The sequence below is a fragment of the Trichogramma pretiosum genome, unplaced genomic scaffold (assembly GCF_000599845.2).
Source record: "Trichogramma pretiosum strain Unisexual culture from Peru unplaced genomic scaffold, Tpre_2.0 scaffold20, whole genome shotgun sequence".
Taxonomy (NCBI): Eukaryota; Metazoa; Arthropoda; class Insecta; order Hymenoptera; family Trichogrammatidae; genus Trichogramma; species Trichogramma pretiosum.
This window is the reverse complement of record NW_019641696.1, coordinates 1,290,953-1,315,308: the sequence shown is the minus strand read 5'-3', so window position 1 is coordinate 1,315,308 and position 24,356 is coordinate 1,290,953. Positions and strand designations below refer to the sequence as shown.

Genomic DNA, 24,356 nt, shown 5'->3' with positions numbered 1-24,356 from the left:
CTAAGTCAGTTAAATATTCAATCGTGTGCTAGTGTTGAAAAACTGTAAATCTTTCATGAAGTCTATTTCATCGTGTTCAAAATAACTAAAATAACTCTAGTCTTGTCTTATTCTGTATAATATTTGTTAATTGCAAAGTAAGTATTAGATATATTTTAATAGCTATACTACCTCTTACAAGTACAGAAGCTAGCTAGAGTACCTCAGCTTTGATACCTGCCTGCCTCTCATATACTGAATAAGACAGTAAGTCGATAAAAATTTGTTTAAATAATAAAAAGGTTCAACTTTGTATATGAATATTATATATTTACAATAATTAATTAATACTGTTACAAATTATTAGATTTCTCCTTGCGTACATATATAATTCAACCAAATTTCAAATGACAGCATTCCTAGTAACTAAACTATCAAATGATTAATAAGAAAATTAATGAACATTAAAAAAAGTTATTGATTCCGTTTATTTCACTAACTGTTTTGAAGACATTTACAAATTATAAAAGTAGTTTGATTCGACATGGTTTACGTGCTTATTGATCTAAGCAATAGGCAACCTACACATGCTAGCACATTTTGATATACCTAAGCTTCGAATTCTGCTTCAAAGTTGTCTTCATCCTATTATATAACTTAAACATTACACACTATCAAATTCTATTGTGGATAATTTCAATCCATTATCTAAAAAAATTGAGTGGAAAAGTTTGTCCATAGTTCATTAAAAATACAAAAATACAGATGAACAAATTAAATCAACATATATGTTCTCATATATTAATTTATATAACATGCGCATTTAAGAGAAGTTTGGATGAAATTTTTGTTACATTAGTTTACTCCAATGTAGTATTACAAAAATGTTTGCATACTAGTTTATCAGTTAATGTTGAAGTTATTGGGTCAACGCGCTTACATAGGTGATAATTAAATGGTCATTTATAATTGGATGTGCTAAAGTAATCTGAAGACGATTATGAGTGAGATGTAACTAACTCATTCAAATTGATTAATAAATTGAATTGAATATTGCGCGACGTATACTACACGTTGACTTGTAAAACAAATGACATATTCTTTTGGTGCACTCTCGGTTTTTTTTGTTTTGCTTTTTTTTCATTGAAAAAAAAATTTATTTTAAAACTATATTTAAGAGGGCTTATGACTCCCTGACTTGCATTCTATGTGTATGTACAGTTTAGCAATCTCTTCTTGTAGCCTGATTGTCCTGCCTGCAAGGATATTTTGATTCTTATTCCCTGAATATTCTTAATATTCCTGCATCTTTTGCAAATTCATTTGCTTAATGCCTTAATTCACTGTTCCCTTTTTTCATTCAATCCTGCTAGCCTGATTTTTATAGCCTGCCTGCCTGCTCCAACACTAATTCAGTACCAAAGTACTGGTATGCGATTAGAAGGCAAGAAGTAGAGTGGGATCACCTAAGGTTCAAAAGTCAAAAACTAATTAGTTTATGTGTATTTGATAATTTATCAAGACACCTTAATATTGTATCTTTTAATCAAAAACTACTCAGTAAGAATGAATGCATGTTTAAGAAATTAATTTAGTATTGTTTCAAGATTAAGCATGAAGAAACATACAAATATTCTTTCTGCAACATATTTAAAAAAATTATAATCTAAACAAAAAATTAGAGTGATAACAAATATCAAAATGCATAGAATAATTGTAGCATTTGAAAGAGCAATTGTTGGTACCTTACATAATCTATAAAACTTAACTGTATGAAGATATTTCTTATAAATCCTATTTATCATAATATTAATGCAATCATAAGTAATTTGTAAAGAAGCTTTAAATCCCTGGCTTCCTATTAAGAATGAGGAATTCCATTGGGTCAAGCATGAATAATAATCCTTCATTAACTAGCACAAAATAAGAGGTGTCAACTATGTTTTTCCGTTAAAAAAAGGGTATTAAATTTAAAGGTAACCTGACTTTTTGCATCTTTCTACCTCGAATGTATATAATTTTATATGAAAAAATGAATAAATGAAAAGTGCGCAAAAAACGAATGCAAGGCCAAAAATGAAGTAATGCATGGCTCGACATTCATTGATTACTGAAAATCAGTTTTCATGAATATTCATGCTTACCGTATGCAAGTCGAGGGAGACTGGTCATGGGGATGACGGGCGGAAGAGATTTAGTACCTTCTGCCACCGCCACCACCACCCATACCGCCTCCCATACCACCGCCGTAGCCACCGCCACCGCTACCTCCGTAGCCTCCACCGCCTCCGCCTCCGCCACCACCGCTTCCTCCTGTAAATCAATCGATCGATCGGAACATTACGAAAAATTCATACAACTTTGAAGAAATGGTTCAAAAATTAAATTTCAATTTACCGTATGGAGTTGGTCTGCCACCAGAGTTGAAGTTATTTCTGATTGGGCCACCTCCGTAGCCTTGCTGATAGCCGCCACTGAAGTTGTCATTACCCCAGTTGCCGCCACCACCGCCGCCACCGCTGTTGTAGCCGCCGTTGTTGCCGCTACCTTGGTTACCGCCCCATGGGCCGCTTTGGTTTTGGCTCTCCCAGGGTCCGGAGTTACCCCAGGACTGGTTGCCGCCACCGCCACCGCCACCACCGCCACCGCTGTAGCCACCGCCACCACCGCCCTGATTCCAATCTCCGCCGCCGCCGCCACCACCGGAGCGACCACCCCAGTTGCCGCCGCCGCCCTGGTTGCTGCCCCGGGGTCCTCCGCGGCCGCCACCGCCACCGCCGGAGCCACCACCGGAACCACCACCGGAGCCGCCACGACCTCCGGAGCCACCGCCACCACCAGAGCCGCTGCTTGCAGAGGCCATCTCGGCGCGACTCAGGGCCTTCTTGACGTCGACGTGCTTGCCGCGGATCGAGTGGTTGCGTTGCAGGCAGATCTTGTCAACGGGGTCGTAATCATCGAACTCGACGAAACCGAAGCCACGCTTCTTGCCCGTCTCCTTGTCCGTGACAATACTGACTGAGTTGATGTTGCCGAATCCCTGGAAGTACATGCGCAGATCTTCCTCCTCGTGGTCGTCCTTGAGACCGCCGACGAAGAGTTTCTTGACCGTGGCACCGGCCTCGGGGCGGCCGATCTCCTGGCGGGGCACGGCGCGCTTCGGCTCGACCACTCGGCCGTCGACGCGGTGCGGTCTGGCCGCCTGGGCGTCGTCGACCATGTGGGCGCGCGAATAAGTAATGAAGCCGAAGCCACGCGAACGCTTGGTCTTAGGGTCCTTCATGACGACGACGTCCACGATGTCACCCCACTGCTCGAAGTGCTTCTTCAACGAGTCGTCGGTGGTGCGGTAGTCCAAGCCCCCGATGAATAATTTCCGCACGTGCTCGGGCTCGTTTTTTCCGTCCTGCCAAAACAAATAAAGAAATTACGACGTTGAAGGGAGTTGTCACAGTTGTTTATTTTCACGCGTCGTAGTCGTCGGAGGGGTGGGGGTTCGTGCATAAATATACACACAAGCTCGAGGAAAGAAAAACATGGCCGGCCGTTTCGCCACGCCGGCACTGGTGGTGGTGGGTACAATGCTTATTATCACGGTCACCCACGCGTCGTGTTTATCGATTAGGAGCTAGCCCCGGCCCCCGACCCCATCGTCGGCCCCTCGGGAAATTTTAATTATAGCCATGCCCCGACGAGGTTAGAGGCGTCGTACAGAAGCTCGTGGCAAAGATTTCAAAAAATCCCGTTTCGACGCTGACACGACAGCGCAGGCATTTATATCCGTGGCGAACGACGAGACTGTACTAGAAAGGCTGTACGGACGACGCGACGTGCCGCCATGTTTTTTTTCTCCCCGAAACTTGTGTGTATTCGTTTCAGCGTGTCTTGTCGAAAGAGTTGATAACTCCAAGAAAACGTTTTAATTACTAAAAAATTAGTTTTCATTTCATCGTGAAGTATCTAGTTGAATCCGTTAGTGATTCACCGTTAACAAGCAATACGCACTTCGTGAGATAGTTAGAATCTAAAATTAACGTTTTAAAATAACGAAAAAAGCCCAAACAACTCACATCATGTTCCATCTTGACCATCCTCGATGACGATGATCTCCGTTCGCTATCGTAAGATCTCCTCGTTGCGATGCTTTATTCACCTTATAGGGTGAATGAAAAAAAATAACTCGAGGATCTAACGTTGATACCCGTACAACTGCTGCTACACGACTGGTGCTGCGAGCAGTTCGCACTTTCACAGTATTTAACGTTCGCTCACTCACACACAAACTTTGCTGGCCGGAGGGGGGCAACGTTCCATATATGTGTGTCTGTGTGTGTAAGTATGTGTTGGGATACAAACATTCAGGCTCAGATCGATAGTCGCTGCCGTTGGCTCTGGGCAGTGCTGCTTCGCGGAAGTGGGAATACAAGAGTCGTGACGGCGTGGCGCTGCGCGCGTAATTTCGAATGAAAGAGACACAAGTCGATGTGATCTTACATCATATCTTCTTTTTATTATCAAATGAATATTATACAAATTGGTACATTTACTTAGGAAATGTTCTTTTTTATTAACTGAAAAATTAGCAAAATCAGTCTTGTGAGAAAAAGTATAAATGCAAAATGTTTTACAGTTAACATTCATAAATATCACCTATAATATTAAGCATTGTGCGCTCGGAATAAAATTAATGTTTTATAAATAATTATTATTTTTTCTTTTTAATAAAAAATTTCAAGTCTACACCTCAACAATATATGAAAAAGGCAATTCAGAAAGTTCATTTTGGTGCTCATTTACACACGCTTTTATATCGTACAGTTTTTTTTTCTTCCGAAATTTTTTTTTAATAAATACTTCTATTAACTTGTACTTTACAAGCCTTCTCTAAAGAGTTTCAATGAATTCAGAACTACGTTCGAAAGTCTTACTAGATTTTTATCGATTTTTTGCGTGGTCAGTCTACCACTATAGCTACACAATAATACTTATCTATATAAATTACTGATTATTTATTTTTAGTATTAATAAAAAAAGACACACCAAATATATCTTACGTAGATTACAATGTTATTCATGAAATAATGAGATCACTATTCAAAAAAAGATTATACTGTAAAGTTATAAATCTTATTCGAATGGCTTAAGTATTTAACAAATACAATGAAAATAGGATTCTGATATCGTGTGCTCGCTTACTAGGAATGAAAGAATTGATAAAGCATTTATATCTTAGTAATACAAAGTATCACTCATCTCAAAAGAAAATCTAACAACAATAAAATAAAATATATAAAAAAATTAGTTGTCTCACGGACAAAAATAACAAAATTTCCTTTCCATACAAAAAACTAGAAGTACAAAATAATCTTAAAAATTTGTACGATCACTTTCATATCACAAAAACGTTTCCTCTCACGCCACCTGACTATCTTTGCGTACGCAGGCAGCGATGAAAAAGTATATATAAATAATACCAAACGAAAACGGCAGCTTCATTGTACAAAACGTGCTTAAAATTCGTTACAAAAAACGCGTTCCCAAGTACTTTTTCTCTCTCATAAATTGTGCGCATCTTTGGAAGGAGAAATAAAAACAAAAAGATTATTCTTCCACTTCCATGAGCCTTGGCTTCAGAGACTCGGCAGTTCTGCGTCTCCAGTGCTGCGGCACGTCGCCGCCCTTGCTCTGAGACGAAATGATCGCCACCACCCCCTGCTCAAGCTCGAGCTCTTGGCTGTGAATGCTGCTCGCGTCTTCCCTGTCGTCGCTGTTGTATTGCCTGTAATTTTTTTCCAATTATTAGGTGACAACGACACAGAATCATTAGGGCAATCTATTGTACGAGGTAAACACGCACTCATTATCGGCCAACTCGGTGTGAATGAAGTTCGTGGGCGAGTTGCTGTGATCGGCTATACCGATGCGTTCCTCGATCTTGCGATTGATCTCGGCTACTTCCTCGAGTGGTATGGGCTTCAAACCGTCGTCGTCGTATCTCTCGATGATCAGCGGTGCTTTTTTCTAACATTACAAAGTATCGTTTTAATTTTATGCTATAAGATGAATTTATTTAAATAACGTACAATTGTAGATGGCAGTATCGTAGTGACCGACGGCAACTTTTTCGGTCTACCCCTGGGCCTCTTGACGATCACGGCTACCTCGTTTTCCGTCATGAAATTTTCTATCTTCGCGTCTTTGACCAGCTCGGCGAGACTTTCGGCGTCGTTGGAAATTATCTGTCCCTGGCAGTCGGCAGTGCTGATCACGTTGTTGGTACTCAAGACGTTGGTGACCAATTGGGGATGATTGAATTGCAAGTGCATGACGAAATCTTCGGTGCGCGAGAAGCGCTCCTCGCAATGATCGCAAGCTAATACCTTATCACCTTTAAAAAGTTACAAAGAAAAGGTAAAAAAAGAGTCAAAATTCACCTAGCCACACCAAGATCGATGAATGTTTAGTGTATACTCTCTGAGTTGAAGCTTTGAAAAAAAAGTCATTAAAAAAATTACCAAAGTGCGTCGTGACGTGTCGCTGAAGCTCAAATCTGGTGAGAAAAAAGCGATCGCATTGCTCGCAGCCGAAGGGCCGCGCCTGACCGTGAACTCTCATGTGACGATGCAAGAAAAATTTTGTGCGAAACTTTTTCGGGCATTTTGCGCATTTAAACCATTCGGTGGCTTTAAATTGAAATGAAAAAAATTGAACATTGATGTGTGAAGACAGAAGCATGAAACACACACACACACACGTGATAATACAATAAAAAAAAAGAAAAGAAAATGAATCAAGTTATGTACTCACACGTGTGCCTTTCCTCGTGTCGTTTGCGATTGTGCTCGAAGGTGTAAACCGACGGGCAGTATCGGCAGCGAAATCGCTCCTTCTTGTGAACCGTCAGGTGGATCTTTAAATTATCTTTCGAATTGAATAGCTTACCGCAATCGTCGCACTCGATATCGTACTCCTCTGTAATCAACCATTGCGCATTACAATCAAATAATATAAGTCTTATTGCGAATCGAAACAATAATTTCTCGTACCCTTGTGACACATCAGGTGGCGATTGAGCTTTCCCTTGGTCCTGAAGCCCTTCTTGCATTGGTCGCATTTGAAGGGTCGATCGCCCGTGTGGCCGCGATAATGATACAGGTAGTGCTGCTTGGCGGCGAACTCGCGATCGCACTTGTCGCACTTGTACTTGAGACTCGGCGGCTCCTGGCCCGCCACCTTCGAGCACACGCCGTGATAGATCTTGCTGTTGTAGCGGCCGAAGGTCCGATCGCAGCCCTGGCACTTGTAGCGACCGTCGGCCTGCTCGACGATGTGACTCCAGTCCCGACGCGGACGACCTCGTGGACGTTTGGCTTTTGGCGGCGGCGGCGGCTGCTTGGCTATGGGTACCTTGGTGCCGTTCTCGTCGATGTTGTACTTCCGAGGACGACCTCGCTTACGGACGATTGGCGCCGTTTGAGGGGCTGCTGTCGATGACTCCGGTGTATTTTGTACTTTGGATTTTGCATTCGTGTCTTCCGTCGAGCCGTTGGTTTCCGGTTTTTCATTTGCATTCGTGCTAGAGTCATCGGCATCCGAACCGTCGAGTTTCAACTTCATATCTTCTTCCTCGACAATTTCGTTTTCTTTCGCGTCATCATTGTTGCTGTTTTGTTCCTTATCATCACCGGTCCGTGCTTCATGCGATACTTTTTCAGAGCTTTCATTTACAATTGACTGCTTTACACCATCCTTTTTCAAAATCTGGCTGTATATTACCTCGTTTTTTCTCGGTCTTCCTCTCTTACGTTTCACGATAACGTTCGAATCCATTTCCACTCTTATTTTCCTCGGTCTACCTCGTTTTCTCTTCACGACTGGCTCATTTTCTTTTCCGTTGGACAACTCAGTGGTCGTTTGACTTTCCTCCGAGCTGAAAGAATCCATTCTATATCTGCTCGATTTGTTGTACTGTCTAACGATATCCCTCGTATTTAATTCGGCCCCCTCGTAAAGCAATACTTTCGGTTTACGATTTCTACCACCTCGTCTTACATTTTCCTGCTGTGAGTCGAACGGAATCTCTTCTTTTGTATTTTCTTTTGCTGTATCTTCGGTCACTGTTTTTTCTTTTTTGGTATTCTCTTTATTTTCTTCATTGGTTTTGGTCGAGTCATCGCAGTCCGATTTTTCACTCGAGCCGTTCTGTTGCTCGGAATTTTCCATTTCATTGATGTAAGATGCAACCGATGCAAGGCCCAACAAACCTGTTGCATCTCTATTACTATCTTGAATGGGTTTCTCAGCTGAATCAGGAGTTGAATCTTTAAGCTTTTCAGTTATTACTTTTTGTTGATGATTGGATGACACTGATTTGCCATTGTTGGTTGGTGTTAGCTTCTTTTCATTTGTACTGTTGGCGGGCTTAGGCTGTATAAGAGGGTAATTGGAAATTATAATATCAGACTTAATTTTAATTTCTTTTGAAATTTTTCTATCTACAGTCTTTGTTTTATAGCCATTAGACTTCTTGTTTTTTAGATTAGCTTTATGCTTGAGTAGGGATTTTTTATACTTCTTAGTTCGTTTATCGATAAAATCTTTTTCCTTTGGCTTCTTTTTATTGAATAACAAAAAATCTGATAAATCAGCTTCTGGATCGGCAGTTTGTTCATTTTTTTTAGAACCCTCGACAGTAAGGTTGTTGATAATATTAGTGGGATTTATAAACAAATTTTGTCCCTGAGTTGATTCTGGTAATTTTATAGGTATTAAGCCAGGTGCAACATTTTTATTTTGATTGTTGACAATTCTCAACAAAATAATCCTGCACGATGGACCAACACCAACTGGTTTTGGTAAATTATTTATTAACTGAGACATGGCATTTTTATTTTGATTAATATTTGGTGACATTTGTATAGTATCTGAAAATAATTATGGATCAGATTATATGAACTTATATTTAATGTTGCATATTAATTTACCTTTTAAATTAAGACATGTACTATTTGTGTTGGTGCTAGATTTTATATCTGTATCAATTGCAGTACCATTTATATGGCCATTGAAACTTGGAGTTACATTAATAGCAATGTTGTTTTCATTACTGATGGCACTGTCATTTATTTGGCTTTCATTGACATTGTAGTTTATGGTACTTGTTACATGGCCATTTTGTAAATTGTCTAAATCATTTATCACAGGTTCTTTGTCGACAGGTGTTAAGAAATCATCTGCAATGTATTTAAAAAAAAATCAATATCAATAAGTTTTTATCAATGAAAAATATTATCAACAACTATACCTTTAGGCAATTGTTGCTTGTCTGTATTATCAAAATCAAAATCAATCCCAGCAAAGTCTGTATTATCATTCTGACTACTCTCTACCTCCTCCTGAGTCAATTCCAGTCTGTCATCAAAAATAGAGTCTCCGTATATATTGTTGTCGTTCAGTTTATCCTCAATCAGCTGCGGTGCACAGTTTTGCTCATCAAAATCATTTGTCATGTTACTCTCAGGAACTGAATAATCTACCAACAAAAGTAGTTAATTAATTAATTTGAACTCGTCGCTTCTTTTGCAAGCAGAATCAAACAAAAACTCACCGAAATTGCCAATCGCCTCGATCTTGCTGTTCTCCTCCTCCTGCTTCTTTTCGTTTTGGCAAATGGTGCAGCCGTGCTCCTCCTTCAGCAGACAGATCCGACACTTCATGTGGCCGCACTCGTCCCTGATCAACCTGGCGCTGGCTTTGCTGGTGGTCTGGCCGCATAGCGGACAGGCACTGATCGCCGAATTGCCGTCCGGGAAGGCGAGGGTGGCCTGATTCCCGTTGTCGATGAAGTACTCCGTCATTTTTTCCGTGCATATATCATCGTTCGTTAACATAATTACTATCGGCGCCTCCTCCGTCGAGAGTTCGAGTTCAGCTCATGTTGCGATAGGAAGAAAAGCGGGCACCCTGATCACGGCATATTATAATCGAACTGTCATGGAAAACCTCGGCATCGCCGGTGCAATGTGAGTCATTGGCCGTGTAACGACGACCCATGTAAACAATTCACATAGCGCACAACACACGGTATACAAATCTGGAGTATCGGCCGAAGCCACCCTTTATCACGGTGCGCCTGACGTTGAATCGATATAGATACCAAGTTCTAAACAACAACACAAAGACAGGCGTCGGAATCACACGTCACAGTCGAGCAAAACTGCCCTTGTACCATACGAAAACACATCATCCCTCGACTGTTACAGCACTCGGGGGCAGCATTAGTCATAATACATTACGTATTGTCTGCATCATACATGCCGTTGGTATATTAAAAAATAAACACATTCACGACGGGGAGGGAAGCGCGCCAGTGGTGGCGGATACGAGACTAGCGGCGCGGCCGAACTTTGGCAAGATGTCAAGCAGCTATACTACTACTGCTGCTGCTGCTGCTGCACTCAAACACATCCAGGCCCGCTTGCAATGACTTTACCGGTAGAGCTTGAATCTGTATACTACCAAAAATATATATAGCAGCTCTACAGCATGAGGTTATATTATGAAAGCTCGACTTCGAGAGAAAATTACTGTCTGCTAGCATCAATCCATTGTTGCAGCTATCATCTGAGTTGACGTTTCGTTGCAGTTTTTGCGAGGAGTGTTTACTTATACAGCGAGTGACATGACTGGACCATTGCGACAAGAGGTGAAAATCGTTGACAATTTTTGTATACAGAGATCTATCATACACCTCATGCAATTGTTTTCATTTTTGCTTTCGTTGTTGTGTGTTTACAGGCACTCAGAGTGTTCAAACAATTGCACAAGACAAGGCTGAGTGTCTTTCAAGGGGATGAGTATGCCTTAAATTGTAAGCAATCGACTTTTTGAAAGTACTCATTTATTTGAGTAAAGCTTAAGAAGTTGTTTTCTTTTTCATTTCAGTTATGAGGAACAAAATAAATGAGGAATACAGAAAAAATAAGAATGTCACTGATGAAGGAGCAATACAGGAGGTAAATTGTAGATTAATTTATTATTCAATAATTTAAGTATTTTACATTGATTTCTTCTACTTTTCAGCTGTTAAAATTTGCCAAAGAGGTTGACAAGGAAGTCAGAACAACTGTTGTGCAAGCCGTTGAAAAGAAACCTGGAGTTTTTGGTAAATAATTGCTTATAAGCACACATTTTTCAATATCATAAACGATTACTTTACTCGATCATTACTATTTCAGAGGTAAAAATCTCACCTGACACTGCATTACACGATAATGTGCCTTTTGGTCAAACAGTGGATAAAAAGCAATTCAGAGGATGGCAAAAGTGTTGCTCAGAGCCAACGACAAAGAAGTAGGTTCACAAAGAGCAGAGCCACCAATGTTGTGTAATATATGTAAATTATTGCAAGACTAAGTGCATCATTTAGTCAACGATCTATCCATACATAGATTACTAGATAATTATAATCGTTATATAAGGAACCACATGCAGCAGTTAACAGATAATAAAGAGAAAAATTTGATTTTCAACGCACTGTTTTATTTACAAGATCTTTTCTTTACAGCGTTTTTATGTGTTAGTAAATCCTTATAAGTTAATTATTCTTTCATTAAATTTTCAGTTATTATTGTATTTATTTTGCGTTTTGTCACAACGTACAACGCAATTACATACGGTTATTAATATCACATTTTTTTTTAATAAAAACACCCTCTTCGCCACAGGCAGGAATGGAAATACTAATCCTGAGTGATTGGAGCGCCCTCGACAGCCTCCACACAGCTTCGAGTCGTTAAGTTTTATAAACTCGAGTGTTTACTTAGTCATCACCTCGTTACTGCTTCACTGCTTTCTGCAAATGTGCAATCGTGCGTAAAAAAAGACGTGTGAGTATATTCAGCGATGCGTGACAATTTTTTTTCTCATTTCACATGAAACAAGCCAAAGGTAGTCTACGTTTTAATATCGGTATATTTATGGCAGGATTGATTTCAAATAATAAAAAAGACCAAAGATTTTCGAGTCAGCAAAAGTGCAACAGCAAGTATATTTAGAAATATATTTTCGAGATATACTCGTTTGGTGGTTTGTTTGTACATAATCAGAGAAGTTATAAATAAATATGCCAAATTGCTCCGGAGACTACTATATTATCGTTTAACTACCTTCGACCGAGTTTCGCTGAGAAAAGAGAGAGAGAGAGAGAGAGGCAATGAAAAAGTATAATAATAGACAATAGTTAGTAAAATATGATGGAATGTTACTTTTTTGTTTCTGTAGATTCTGTGAAGCGCATTTGTGTGTACGTAAATGTTTCTTTTTTCTTTTTCTTTTTCTTTTTCTTTTTTTTTTCAGTAAAATGAGGAATGTTCCGACATACACGATGAGAGCGACATATGGCACTTGATTCACAGATACGTATTCCGAAGCGTGTATCTATAGAGTAGCGAAAAATGAAAAAAAAAAAATATATATATCAATCAAGCTTGAATTGAAAAATAAAAATAATAAGTCTAAGAGTCGATCTGTTCATGGATTCACGGATGACGATTCGGCGTGAAACGGACGACCGAGATTGAAGTGAATCCTGAGCTTGAGCTTGATGCGATCGGGCTCGTAGGCACCAACGCCAAATAAGTCGCCGACACCGCTCTTGCCCAGCGCAAAGTCCTTCCAAATATCGTCGTCCGCGCAACCGGTAATCGTGCTTCTTTTATTATCGTTATCGGTAGTTACGCACGCGTGCTCGGGATGATTGCGAATCTGGTCGATGAGATCCTGGGGCTTGAGCTGCTGCGTGCAGATGCGATGGACCGCCGTGAACAGGGGGAACTTGTCCTCGGAATTGCAGCCCTTGAGCATGCCGTTGACCTCCTCGGCCGTAGCCGGGCCCTGGAGCTTCTGGCCGTTGAGCATCTCGTTCTCGAGCTCCTTGATGGTCTGTTTTTGAGAGAGCACGTAAGGATCAATAGTTTGATATTCCCATTGTATATACGCGAGATTGTTATTTACCTTGCCGGTTTTGACGAAAGCTTCGGAGACCTTGCGATTTCTGCCACCGTAGCAGGTGGTGATGAGATCGGCCACGCCGCAGCTCTCGAAGAAGGTCGAGATCTTGGAACCGCCGTGGAACTGGTCGACGTAGCGCACCATCTCCATGAGGCCCAGCCGAATGACGGCGGCCTTGGTGTTGTCGCCGAGGCCGAGGCCGTCGACGAAGCCGGCCGCGCAGGCGACGATGTTCTTGAGCGCGCCGCAGACCTCCACGGCCTCGGTGTCCTCCACTACGGTCACGCGGAAATTGGGCGTCTGCATGCAGTCCTTCATGATGGCGCCCATGATCTTGTCCTTGCAGCCGATCGTCGTCTCGCAGAAGTGCTCTTCGGCCACCTCGTTGGCCAGATTGGCGCCCATCAGCACGGAGCACGGGATCTTGAGCTGCTCCTCGACGATCTTCGAGATCAGTTTGATCTTGGTGCCCTCGCCCTGGGCGAAACCCTTGATGAGCGAGAGGCCGACCGCGGATGGCTTGATCTTGCCGAGCATGGCGGCGCACAGGCCCGGGATGAACTGGTGGGGCACGACGAAGATGAGGATGTCGGCGTCCTTGGCGGCCTCGACCACGTCGGGCACGGCGACCTGCGTTGCGGAAAACGATCGCAGGGATTACGACACGCGAGCCGATGCATGTTTGTTTACTCTAATGAATTTGCTCTTTCTCTCTCTCTCTCTCTCGGTTTGTAAAGCAGGTGCGGGAGATTGCGTAAACATCTATTGGATAAACGCGCGAGACAAAATAAGACAACCGATAACGCGCAGTTTAACTCGACTCTTTAGCTACGTACATAAACTGCTTATAAGCAGATCGTTAATAAGAGGCTCATCTCTTTGCATAGATGTTAATGAGATTTCTCAAAGTGTTCTGTTTTATTGAGCACTTCGCGCGGATGAATCAACATCGCGTCGCGTTGAATCACGCCGACTATAAGTTTTGAATTTTCGATTCCGCTAGAGAGATCTCGCGTGTAATTGCAGGCCGATAAAATAATTCGCGCTCGATTGCGTGCGGTGAACGTATACAATTGCCAACGTGTTCGAGCGAGTCCCCCCCTTTTATACGAGCGACGCGACGACGACGACGACGACGATTGCATTGCGCGATGCCCGGTAATGTCGCCGCGCACTCCCCATACTACCATTAAAGGTAAAACCGATCGCGGTGCGCTGGGCTTTTAACTCGGTTCGGCTCGGCTCCAGCGAGTCAGTTGGTCTTTGAACGATCGACGCGGCGGTGGCACGCACCTGTGTGTACTTTCGCACTTTGTCTCGTATTTTTCTGTCCTCTGCGTTTCGACTCGTTTCTTTGGTTCTTCATTGCGTACTGCGAAAGTCTCGATATACAGTCATGAGGTTGAACTCCGTTTTGCCGAATTTCCAAGCCGACTCGACCAAGGGCCCGATCGACTTTTACGAGTGGCAGGGCGATTCGTGAGTACCGTATACTCTATATAATTATTTTTCCTAATAATTTCTATCCGATCGATCGATTGGTGAATAAAAAAAAAATGTCATACACGCCATGCGTAATGTACAGAAAATTCCAATGCGTCAACGAGTTAATATTGCGTTATGTATCATCATGCACGTCGAGTGAAAGATTCTTGGCGTAACGCCCGCGAGCCATTCGAGATTGCATGCAAACAATCCTAATCACTCTCGAGTCGCTTCTTCATTTTTTTTTCTTTTTTTTTTTCATCGATATACAGATGGATCGTGTTGTTCTCTCATCCTGCCGATTTTACGCCCGTGTGCACCACCGAACTCGGCCGATTGGCCGTGCATCAGCCGCACTTCGAGAAGCGAAATACGAAATTGCTCGCGCTGTCGGTCGACAAACTCGACGATCACGTCGACTGGGTGAACGTGAGTAAAATCGAATATAGTCGTCGCGATAGAATAGTTTGTAAATCGATCATTGATATCGTATAGGACATCAAATCCTACTGTCCCGACATACCCGGCGACTTTCCGTATCCGATCGTGGCCGATCCCGAGCGCAAATTGGCCGTCGAGCTCGGTATGATCGACGAGGAGGGCCGCAACGATCCCAGCCAGGCTTACACCATCAGGGCGCTGTACGTCGTCAGTCCGGATCATCGGCTCAGACTGTCCATGCATTATCCCACCTCGACGGGTCGCAATGTCGAGTAGGTGTTTTTTTTTTTATATATATAGCGAAACAATCGAACGGAAATGCACATGTGGGTAATATGATTTTTCTCTTCCAGCGAAATATTGAGAGTCATCGATTCGTTGCAGCTGGTCGATCGCAAGCCCGAGATCGTTACACCCGCAAACTGGACCGTAAGTTCATCGTATTTTTTTGTATTTTTTCTCGATCCTATTTGGTCTTTATGGAGGTTTGATTTTTTTTTTCGTTGTTATTGCAGCCCGGAGATAAAGTCATGATCGTTCCGAGCGTCAAGGAGGAGGACATACCGGCTCTGTTCCCCAACGGGATCGATCGGGTCACCATGCCGTCCGGTAAAAATTACGTCCGCACGACCACCGATTATTGATTTCCATTGTCGCACTATTTTTTACTTCTATACACCTTTACGATATTTTGTTACGCATAAACACGAGAGAGAGAAAAAAAATAAAGAGCCTCAGAGTTTTAACGCATATAATGTTGTTGTTTGTATCCTTACGATGGTAGCTGGCAGCTTGTGTCCGGGCAGGTACTTGACGTTCTCGTGCTGCTCGTTGATGATCTCCGTGAGCTTCTTGCCGTTGACCATCTCCTCGTACACGTACATGGTGACCTTGTCCTCGAACTTGTCGCTGTGCTTCGTCACGTTGGCGCCGACGATTTTGGCGATTGCCGAGCCCCTATTATTTTTTTCGCACACATTTTCAACGATACAAAAATTACAATCGAGTTTCTTTATTTACAATCGAAACGCATCGTGTGTCACGCGCGTTTGTATCGATGTACGTTGGTTCGTGTGTGTGTCTGTGTGCGTGCTCGTTACGTGATTGCGTTCGTGTGTACCGTTCAGAGACGCGTGTCTCGTTGCGCTCACACCTTTGCGTGCGCGAAAATTAATTTACTCACATATTTCCACTGCCGATAATGCCTATGCGTTTACGTTGTGACTTTTTGCTCATTTTTATTTTTTCCTTTTTTTTTTTGTTACTTCTTAATTTTTCAAAATTTTGATATTTACCAAAACGTTAACCAAATTATTGTTTTTCCGACACGTCACGCGCCCTTATACGTGTACATAGTCGTTTGTTTTTGTTTGTGATCCTTAATTATTACAACAAAATCGTGAATGCCATACCAGTTGCCGCTTCCGACGATACAGATCTTTGTCTTAGCCATGTTGAAGAATGAAAAAGCTCGACGTAGGTAACTTATCTGCAATTAACAAACACCGCAGGATATTTTTTCTATATTTTTTCAATTTAAAGCTCAATGATGATAAATAACAAATTTATCTTGATTTTAGATGTAAATTTACAAGGTGTAGCACTGAGAACAGATGAGAAAATAAAACGCGATTAGAGCTAGACGGAGGAGAGATCGTTTGAAGGTCTTCGAGCGCGAGCGAGATAAGACTTGGCGAGGTGTACCACAAATCACTCCGCCTTTAATACTCGCGTCACTCGTGTGTGCGTCGAATTCAAATTTCAAATTACTTTATATGCGATTCGAGACGATAAAAGAGAAGAAAATTAATAATAAAGAAGAAACCACACACTCGATTACGAATCAACGGCACTTAATTGTCGCACTTGGAATTGACACTTTGATCGGAGATGCAAGAGAAAATTTTTGCAGAGTCTCGCTTACTTTCGTTGGGTTGTGATGCTGCGGCGCGAATGTGACTTGCGACTAGCAGGTATCGGAGCTTTAAGTTATTACGAACGAGTTGCACCTCTCCAACTTTTCTTACCTATGCTGCTCTTTTTGCCTGCCTGACTCTGGGGTGGTAGTGGTGGTGGGAAAATATCACATATAATATAATATAACCGAGACCTTTGGCTTGACGCGATATTTGGCCGATCGTCAAGGATGTCACTCTCGCGTGTATACGACCAATTTTTACTACCTGCTGCTGCTGCTGCTGCTGCAGTTCTGATGCGCGTTATTATTAGAGCGGAAGGCCTAACGAGTTATAAAACGATTGGGATGACGCCTTTTTTTTCTTCCGGGCTCTGCGTGGCGAGAAATTTACACTTACCTTTCTTCGCATCATGACGATGGGGCAGCTCTGCGAGCGAGCGACAATAGAGACATTTTAGTACACGCACACACACAATTGGGCCATAATAATAATTTTCCAATTTTAAGCTCTCTCTCTCGAGGTACGTTTGTCAACGCGCGCGCGCCGCTGCGGCATCGTTACGTAATTACGTAACGCGAGAGCTTCGTTCGTGAAAATATCTCGCATTTTTCTTCGGAGAGTTCGCTAGCCCACGGTACACAGATGCTATGTGACAATACAGGATTGATCGATGCCAATTGATTGTCAGAGCTTAACCCTGAAGAGTATATGCACACACAAAAAGACTCCTTTATACATAGGCTCGCATTCGATGCATAATCAATTCTTTGTTGTCAGTCAATGCGATCGACTTAACTTCCTTTTTCCGAATGGGTTCGATAATAACAGATTCCACTCACGTGCGTTTATATACGAAACGTAACTATAGTTATTTTTTATTCTTTTTTTCATACATTCGCTCGTTTCAAACAAAAGGTATATTCATATTTATAAATGCCAACCATAATAATATCATTGTTTATAATGTAAATAATAACTCATTTTATCACAATTTCCGTAAGAACTCGTTAAAAAAAAGCGTCAAAACAAATGTATAAATTGATAATCTACGGATGAACCAGACCTTACATATCGTCTAGTATTATTTATAAATATATTTCTATAAATTCTCTTTTTCAAAAAATAAAAATCGTCTACAAACAGGTATTACACCAAACAAGAAAAAAAAACTTAAAAAAATTAATCACTGATCCCCACATATCACTCACACACGCACTCGAAGTGAGTTGCATTTACACGGTATGTACATAATCAATCGTGTTTACAACAACAATAATGTCGACGGAATTCATAATAAGGATCGTAATAAACGTAATATCGCATATACATCGGTGTGAATGTTGCAAAAATGACTGTAGACTTTGGCATGAGATTAAAAATTAAGGAAACGAATAATGGCTCGTATTATGATCGTGATGATAACAATAGCGATGGTGTTATATGGTGGTGGTGGTGGTGGTGTGCGATGAAATGCGTGCATTCCAGTAATTTGATGATTAATATTGCATGCGTGGTCCCGTCTGCGTTTTCAACTCCTCAAAGATGACACCTCGGCGAGTTGGCCTGCTTGTTCTCGTACGACGCGTCGGTGTCTTCCCTAAAAAACATTGCCCAAATTTATGATGCATGAGAAAAAATAAAAATAAAAATAAAATAACATCTTTTAAATTATAATAATTTAGTTTGCATAAAAAATGCGCATGAGTAAGCTGATAATGATGTTAGCTGATTGGTGCGAAGATAGCGTGCAAGGTTTGCTCTTCTTTTTTCATATAGTTTTTAAAAAACCAGTAATATAGTATCAACAAATAATCATATATTTTCTCATTAAACTTTCATTTAGTATACATTACGTATTCATGAGCTTGTACCATCGATAAGTGTCACAAAATCCCTTCTGCATCCTGCATAATCTATATAAATTCATGTTTTTTGTCTATATCTTACGTTAAATATTGAAAACCAAATCAGGATTCAGCACCGTATAACTACTTATAAAGTTTCATCATTTTTGTCGGACCTTGCAAAATTTTTCATCGTCAGCTCTCATGAGTGCACAAGATATCATTATTTTTAATCTATATCAAAGAATATTTGGCTACTTTTAGAAGCCTACATTGTCTAACGTGCACGTGCTTTTTTTCTACTTAGTAAAAGATTAGAACGCGAACGTGTGAACAACATTCGGAGAGTTTTTAGTTTTATCTTCAATTGCATTGAAATGCATGTGTTGAATTGAATGAAATTTGATTTTACATTCAGTTTCAAATTGCAGTTACAAAATAATACAGTAACCATATGTACAAATGTATACAAACTTTACACAAGCTATTTTCGGTAAGTTAACAATCAAGATTGATAAAAGCAATAATTTGTAGGAAGAGAAAAAAACTCGTGATTAATCACTAATCTATCAAGCACCTTTTTTAAGTTTGAAATCAGAACAGAAATTCGTCATAGATTATAGCTGACGTCAGTTAATCGTATATCTAATGGAAAGAAAATCTCATTTACGCGACACGCTGGTATCGCGGCATATTTCGTTATAATCATAATAATAATAATTAATAATTCATAAGAATGAATTTGTCGGTAAGATAGAGAGCAGCTATTTGTCTTTCTCTATTTTTTGTTTGTCTCTTACATGTGCTCGGGATGATTGCGTATGCAGTCGATGAAATCGGCCGGTTTCAGCTCGCCCACGCAGATCCGATGTACGGTCGTGAACAGGGGGAAGCGCGCCTCCATGCTCTTGGCGCGCAGCATGTAGTTGACCTCCTCGGCGGTGATGGGTCCCTGCAGCTTCTGTCCGTTCAGCATCTCCTTCTCGAGCTCCTCGATCGTCTTGCCGGTTTTGACGAAGGCCTCGGACACCCTGCGATTGCGTCCGCCGTAGCAGGTGGTGATGAGGTCGGCCACGCCGCAGCTCTCGAAGAAGGTGTTGATCTTGCCGCCCGGGAAGAAGACGTCGACGAACTTGATCATCTCCATGAGGCCGAGACGGATGACGGCGGCCTTGGTGTTGTCGCCGAGGCCGAGGCCGTCCACGAAGCCGGCGCCGCAGGCCACGATGTTCTATACATTACACGAGCAAGAAAATAATTACTTTCGTACTTTTCTTTCTTTTTGCGGTATTGAGATGTGTATCTGCGTACCTTGAGGGCACCGCAGCACTCGACGGAATCGACATCCTTGACAACGACGACGCGGAAGTCGCGGGTCTGCAGGAGATCTCGCAGGATCGGTCCTTGTACTTCATCGGTGCAGCCTGTGGGACAAAAAATTTTCCATACATTATTCCATATACAGTCGTGCATAGAGGCACAAGAGCAACGGAATAACTCTTGCTTCCTATCGGCGCGGCTTGATTACGTCAAAGTCACGCGCGCCCCGAGATAAAAGACTAATTCTTTGCGACGTTGTGCATACTGCACACACGTGGACTTGTAGTACGCCTATAACACGAGCGTCGAATAACTTGTGCAGCTTCTCTCGCGTGCACGATTATGCAATGTCGCGGCGTGGCGTGGCGAGAGAGTCTCGTATGTCTCGTTTGTTTATCGTTATCAATTTTTTTTTTCGTTCTTTCTTTATTTTCGGTATATGAAATAAACAACTTACCGATGGTGGTCTCGCAGAACATCTCGTCGGCGACTTCGGACGCGAGATTGGCACCCATGAGCACGGCCATGGGTATTTGCAATTCTCGCGAGATAATGTGAGAGATGAGCTCGATGCCGCCGCCTTCCTTCTTGTCGAAGCCCTGAATAGCAATAAAGAGAGATAAGTCGTGTTAAAGCAAAAAACTGCTTCGTCTCGATGATTAATGTATTTTGTTTTTCCTTTTTAAATTTAATAAAAATTACCTTAATGAGCGAGATACCGATGACATTTGGCTTGAGCTTGCCCAGCAGCGTGCTGCATATTCTGCGTATGAATTGATGAGGCACGACGAAGATGAGAATGTCGGCGTCTTTGGCCGCCTCCACGACGTCTGGTACGGCGACCTTGATCGAGAGAAAGAAAAAAAAAGTTAACGATGAGACGATATTTTTTTCGGCTTTAATTTATTTTATTTCATTTCGCTTTATTTTTTAAGCTACATCACGCTGACGTCGTAGTCTGCGGTTTTTAATCAGAGTCGATAGGCTTAAAAAAAATTCGCGAAACGAAAGCATGATTTGTTTGTTATGTAGGAACGAGCGAGCAAAATCGACGTGCCGTTGAGGTCGTTTAACTCGTCGTTTTCACGGCACAAGAAGTGAGACATAATATTAGCATTATTCATATCATCGGAGTATACAATACAATACAGCAACGGTGTTTGTACATAATAAACAAAAAAAAAAAATGAGCAAAAAACGCGAGCACACTTATTTGTTGATTCTTTTTTTCATCTTTATACACGTTTTTATAATTCTCTCAGGATTAACCATTCTCTTCTATTAAGTGCATCATCGTGTAAATCACGCGCTCGACCGCAAACCATGATAATTGCAACGACGAGCGCTCAAATTTGCGCAACACATGATAATAAACATTTTTTTTCCGTTCACGGCTCGTCCGATTACACATAATTCGTAGGAAAAAGAAAATTTTTTTAACGCGAATGCAATTTCATCGGCGTCGAAGCGCGCGCGCGAAATTCCATTCTCTCCGCGCTTACGCTCTCCTACTCCGCACGGAAAATTCAAGGTCACGGCTAAACCTCGCTGCAATAATATACCTGCCTCAAGTCCAAGGTAAAGCGAGGTATAGAAAAAGGATCGTTGCAGGTGACGCGCGAGCTCGCTCGCAATTTGAATAAACTCTCTCGCTCGTATCTATCTATATGTACGTTATCGCGCACGCGAGAGCTTCGATGACGTCGCGAATTATGATGAATGAAAAAAAAAAAAAAAAAAAATGATAATTGATCGTCCTTTTTTTTCATTTCATTGTTGCGATTTAACTTACGACGTTCTCGGGTAACTTGTGTCCGGGCAGGTACTTGACGTTCTCGTGCTGCTCGTTGATGATCTCCGTGAGCTTCTTGCCGTCGATCATCTCCTCGTAGACGTACATGGTGACGCGATCCTCGAACTTGTCGTCGGCCGCGGCATTCTTGCCCACGATTTTGGCGATCGCCGAGCCCCTATAATATAATGGTCATGGAAATTGTCATGGAAGAATCATCGTGAATTTGCTATATTTCGCTGGGCCTGAGCTTGCGGCGATCTGTATCTGTGTACATTTGTATGTATAACTATATATACATATTGTGTAGGATGGCTGCAGAGAGGAAGAGAGAGAGAAAGAGGTGTAAGGTCAGGGACGCAGCCTTCAGCCGCAATGTTAAAAGCACCAGTGGTATATATATATATAGGAATAAAATACAGCGTTGTATCTATATCTATATAACGTCATAAGCAGCGACGCGACGCACACGTGCTTTTTTCTCCAATGCTCTCTGCGGCTCTTCTCTCATAGCAACTCCCGTGTTCGGTTAAACCGTATCCTGCATCGGTGCATATAGCACGATCGGATGCTAAGATTTATCGCCATATACGTGTACGTATTTGATTTTAAAATTAAACACACGCGTGTCTGCGTAATTACGATGTGTTCGACTGCTATCGACTCGTGTCGATTCTATTGCCACACATGCGGGTAAAAATAAAATTACCAGAAAAAAAAAAAAAAAACGTGTCAGCCATCTCTCGATGATTAGCAAATGTTTGACGATTGTATCACAAAACTCGGCCCATTCGACGTACGTTAGTGTAAGTCGAGAATTCACGAGATTGCGAATTCTTCCGCGTCACGACGAGCCTCGCGTAACATAAGATAAGCCCCGCGAGTGGCCCGCTACGACGATTCATTCGCGAAAAAAAAAAAAAAACAGTCTGGACGAAAACCGGTATCCAATGAATTTTTTATGGGAAACACGTGAGAGGACTCGTAAAAATTGCGAAACACCTACTATATGTACATTAACGACGACCGAGATAAATAGCTTTTTTTGTTATTTATTTGCTACTTATGGTGATTGTCGTCGTCTCACAGACGCGTGTGGTATAAGTATTTCAATACGCGACGAGAGAAAGAAAAAACAGCGAAGCTGCATTGCGCCTGATGCTGCTGCTGTGTATATATATCGATATACGTTATGCGTATACACGCGTAGCAGACAAACAACTTTCGAAATACCCCATGCTGGACAGCACCGATATAGATTATCATCTGTATCAATACAAATGTACACGCGCGACGAGCGATACACAGTTGTAAGGTGATTATATTTTTGTGTGTACACGAAAAGAGGCTCGTATACTCATTAAGCAGAAAAGCAGTATGTGTTTACTATACGTTGTACACACGCACGTGTGTGCGATGCGTAACGATGAGTCGGTGTTCTTTAAAAAACCAGTTTCTTATTTTTTTTTTTTTTTATTTTCATTTTCGCTCGCGACCGCTTCATCGGAATGATGTACATATATTTGACCAGTGCATATCGCTGGTCGAGTATTCACACTCGCTCCACGTTTTTTTCCTTCGTTTTGAAATATATAAAATTGAACGATTCGCGTTATCGGGTAAGCCAGCGATATGCCAATGTGATCGTATGCGAACGTGTATTCGTAAGTACCGCGAAGTTTTATAGTATGTGCGATATACAGTACTACGTACGAAGCTCGCGATTGATTTTTTCTAAAAAAGACGAGTAACTAAGGTGTACTACTATATCTAAGCGCAAGCATCGCTTGTAAGTAATGAGCACATTTTATCACCGAGGCGCGTGAGCAAGTAGATTAAAATGAAATAACAGAGAATCAAGGCGAAATTAGAGCAGACGATCGCCGATAATGCGGGGAATAATTAGATAATTAAACACGCGCGACCGACCGCCCGTCTGCCAGACGTTGTTTTTCCACTGTGGTAATAACCTAAAAGCAACGGGTGGCGAGGAGAGATTAATGGGCAAACAAAAAGAGCTTAATTTACCAATTGCCCGAGCCGATGATGCAGACGCTTTGCTTGTCGGCCATCCTGATTTACTACGGATCAAACTTGTAACGAAATTGCACTGGGCGCGAGACTTTCGCACGGATTTCGTTGGTATTACGACGGATAGAGTGTTTATAAAACGTCCAGAGCAGTGAGCAGAGGCCTCGTCGCAATTTTGTGCACGCGATTCTCGTGGTGTGCCAACGACGACTGACGCGCAGCTGCGAAACGACACAACAACGACGGCAAAGCGCGCGCGAGGAGGCGAGAATCGCCGCCGTCGCCCCGCGAAGCAGCAGCGATGACTCTCGTGCGTGTGATACATCGCACGCATGTATGTGTGTGTGTGTGTGTGTGTGTGTGTGTGTGTGATAGTGTAGTTTATTCTCCAGCAGACTGCTGGCTATTTTCTGCACACACCGACCAGAAGAGTCGCGGCGGCGAGTCGGCGCGGTGGGAGCTCCGCCCTGCTATATACTGCTGAATCGTTCAAATTTTGCATTATCGATGACGATGTTGTTTGGATATAGGTGG

The 24,356-nt window shown here is 42.0% G+C and overlaps 6 protein-coding genes across 12 annotated transcripts; 2 read left to right on the top strand and 4 right to left on the bottom strand.

The window, feature by feature from the left end:
- Nucleotides 1-288: 288 nt before the first annotated feature.
- On the bottom strand, nucleotides 289-4,221 carry LOC106656562 (heterogeneous nuclear ribonucleoprotein A1, A2/B1 homolog). Its single transcript, XM_014377608.2, has 4 exons — nucleotides 4,050-4,221; nucleotides 2,377-3,385; nucleotides 2,124-2,292; nucleotides 289-1,445 (listed from the first exon to the last, which is right to left on the bottom strand). The coding sequence occupies exons 1-3, from the start codon at nucleotides 4,068-4,070 to the stop codon at nucleotides 2,174-2,176; spliced, it is 1,149 nt and encodes a 382-aa protein (XP_014233094.1). The 5' UTR covers nucleotides 4,071-4,221; the 3' UTR covers nucleotides 289-1,445; nucleotides 2,124-2,173.
- A 357-nt stretch (nucleotides 4,222-4,578) lies between these two features.
- LOC106656500 (myoneurin-like) lies at nucleotides 4,579-10,435 on the bottom strand. Of its 3 annotated transcripts, XM_023462072.1 has the most exons (10): nucleotides 9,587-10,435; nucleotides 9,284-9,511; nucleotides 8,964-9,212; nucleotides 8,479-8,903; nucleotides 7,026-8,406; nucleotides 6,787-6,951; nucleotides 6,495-6,662; nucleotides 6,063-6,367; nucleotides 5,837-6,000; nucleotides 4,579-5,758 (listed from the first exon to the last, which is right to left on the bottom strand). In XM_023462072.1, exons 1-10 carry the CDS (start codon nucleotides 9,867-9,869, stop codon nucleotides 5,581-5,583), a joined length of 3,546 nt encoding a protein of 1,181 aa, XP_023317840.1. In that variant the 5' UTR covers nucleotides 9,870-10,435; the 3' UTR covers nucleotides 4,579-5,580. The 3 variants fall into 3 exon arrangements, with proteins under 3 accessions (XP_023317840.1, XP_023317839.1, XP_014232987.1); XM_023462071.1 differs by having other exon boundaries at nucleotides 7,026-8,903; XM_014377501.2 differs by lacking the exon at nucleotides 6,495-6,662 and having other exon boundaries at nucleotides 7,026-8,903.
- A 96-nt stretch (nucleotides 10,436-10,531) lies between these two features.
- Nucleotides 10,532-11,462, top strand: LOC106656539 (complex III assembly factor LYRM7). The gene is made up of 5 exons (XM_014377568.2): nucleotides 10,532-10,684; nucleotides 10,777-10,849; nucleotides 10,924-10,994; nucleotides 11,062-11,143; nucleotides 11,217-11,462. Exons 1-5 carry the CDS (start codon nucleotides 10,661-10,663, stop codon nucleotides 11,333-11,335), a joined length of 369 nt encoding a protein of 122 aa, XP_014233054.1. The 5' UTR covers nucleotides 10,532-10,660; the 3' UTR covers nucleotides 11,336-11,462.
- Nucleotides 11,463-11,498: 36 nt separating this feature from the next.
- Nucleotides 11,499-17,185, bottom strand: LOC106656536 (glycerol-3-phosphate dehydrogenase [NAD(+)], cytoplasmic-like). 4 transcript variants are annotated; one of them, XM_023462075.1, is made up of 6 exons: nucleotides 16,944-17,185; nucleotides 16,329-16,405; nucleotides 15,693-15,873; nucleotides 12,994-13,620; nucleotides 12,722-12,921; nucleotides 11,499-11,833 (listed from the first exon to the last, which is right to left on the bottom strand). In XM_023462075.1, the coding sequence occupies exons 2-6, from the start codon at nucleotides 16,367-16,369 to the stop codon at nucleotides 11,824-11,826; spliced, it is 1,059 nt and encodes a 352-aa protein (XP_023317843.1). In that variant the 5' UTR covers nucleotides 16,370-16,405; nucleotides 16,944-17,185; the 3' UTR covers nucleotides 11,499-11,823. The 4 variants fall into 4 exon arrangements, with proteins under 4 accessions (XP_023317843.1, XP_014233046.1, XP_023317841.1 ...); XM_014377560.2 differs by lacking the exon at nucleotides 16,944-17,185 and adding an exon at nucleotides 16,841-16,937; XM_023462073.1 differs by lacking the exon at nucleotides 16,944-17,185 and adding an exon at nucleotides 16,749-16,840.
- On the top strand, nucleotides 14,189-15,666 carry LOC106656538 (peroxiredoxin-6-like). The gene is made up of 5 exons (XM_014377567.2): nucleotides 14,189-14,469; nucleotides 14,748-14,904; nucleotides 14,971-15,188; nucleotides 15,270-15,345; nucleotides 15,432-15,666. Exons 1-5 carry the CDS (start codon nucleotides 14,387-14,389, stop codon nucleotides 15,558-15,560), a joined length of 663 nt encoding a protein of 220 aa, XP_014233053.1. The 5' UTR covers nucleotides 14,189-14,386; the 3' UTR covers nucleotides 15,561-15,666.
- A 490-nt stretch (nucleotides 17,186-17,675) lies between the features above and the next one.
- LOC106656537 (glycerol-3-phosphate dehydrogenase [NAD(+)], cytoplasmic) lies at nucleotides 17,676-24,065 on the bottom strand. 2 transcript variants are annotated; one of them, XM_014377565.1, is made up of 7 exons: nucleotides 23,820-24,065; nucleotides 21,792-21,969; nucleotides 20,702-20,842; nucleotides 20,457-20,598; nucleotides 19,991-20,103; nucleotides 19,480-19,910; nucleotides 17,676-18,432 (listed from the first exon to the last, which is right to left on the bottom strand). In XM_014377565.1, exons 1-7 carry the CDS (start codon nucleotides 23,861-23,863, stop codon nucleotides 18,372-18,374), a joined length of 1,110 nt encoding a protein of 369 aa, XP_014233051.1. In that variant the 5' UTR covers nucleotides 23,864-24,065; the 3' UTR covers nucleotides 17,676-18,371. The 2 variants fall into 2 exon arrangements, with proteins under 2 accessions (XP_014233051.1, XP_014233052.1); XM_014377566.2 differs by having other exon boundaries at nucleotides 17,676-19,910; nucleotides 23,820-24,064.
- Between the last annotated feature and the right edge of the window lie 291 nt (nucleotides 24,066-24,356).

Coding starts and splice junctions, on each gene's coding strand:
- LOC106656562 (XM_014377608.2), bottom strand. CDS start 4,070: ATGGTCAAGATGGAACATGAT. Junction 3,386..4,049: donor TGGTCAAGATGGAACATGAT/GTGAGTTGTTTG, acceptor TTGTTTTGGCAG/GACGGAAAAAACGAGCCCGA. Junction 2,293..2,376: donor TGGCAGACCAACTCCATACG/GTAAATTGAAAT, acceptor ATTGATTTACAG/GAGGAAGCGGTGGTGGCGGA.
- LOC106656500 (XM_023462071.1), bottom strand. CDS start 9,869: ATGTTAACGAACGATGATATATGCACGGAAAAAATGACGGAGTACTTC. Junction 6,663..6,786: donor ACACGAGGAAAGGCACACGT/GTGAGTACATAA, acceptor TTCAATTTAAAG/CCACCGAATGGTTTAAATGC. Junction 6,368..6,494: donor ACACGTCACGACGCACTTTG/GTAATTTTTTTA, acceptor AACTTTTTAAAG/GTGATAAGGTATTAGCTTGC.
- LOC106656539 (XM_014377568.2), top strand. CDS start 10,661: ATGACTGGACCATTGCGACAAGAG. Junction 10,995..11,061: donor ATGAAGGAGCAATACAGGAG/GTAAATTGTAGA, acceptor TCTACTTTTCAG/CTGTTAAAATTTGCCAAAGA. Junction 11,144..11,216: donor AAAGAAACCTGGAGTTTTTG/GTAAATAATTGC, acceptor TTACTATTTCAG/AGGTAAAAATCTCACCTGAC.
- LOC106656538 (XM_014377567.2), top strand. CDS start 14,387: ATGAGGTTGAACTCCGTTTTGCCGAATTTCCAAGCCGACTCGACCAAG. Junction 14,470..14,747: donor TACGAGTGGCAGGGCGATTC/GTGAGTACCGTA, acceptor ATCGATATACAG/ATGGATCGTGTTGTTCTCTC. Junction 14,905..14,970: donor ATCACGTCGACTGGGTGAAC/GTGAGTAAAATC, acceptor GATATCGTATAG/GACATCAAATCCTACTGTCC.
- LOC106656536 (XM_023462075.1), bottom strand. CDS start 16,369: ATGGCTAAGACAAAGATCTGTATCGTCGGAAGCGGCAACTG. Junction 15,874..16,328: donor ATCGTCGGAAGCGGCAACTG/GTATGGCATTCA, acceptor AAAAAATAATAG/GGGCTCGGCAATCGCCAAAA. Junction 13,621..15,692: donor ACAAGCTGCCAGCTACCATC/GTAAGGATACAA, acceptor TCCGCAACGCAG/GTCGCCGTGCCCGACGTGGT.
- LOC106656537 (XM_014377565.1), bottom strand. CDS start 23,863: ATGGCCGACAAGCAAAGCGTCTGCATCATCGGCTCGGGCAATTG. Junction 20,104..20,456: donor GTTCTGCGAGACCACCATCG/GTAAGTTGTTTA, acceptor TTTGTCCCACAG/GCTGCACCGATGAAGTACAA. Junction 19,911..19,990: donor AGTGCTGCGGTGCCCTCAAG/GTACGCAGATAC, acceptor TGTAATGTATAG/AACATCGTGGCCTGCGGCGC.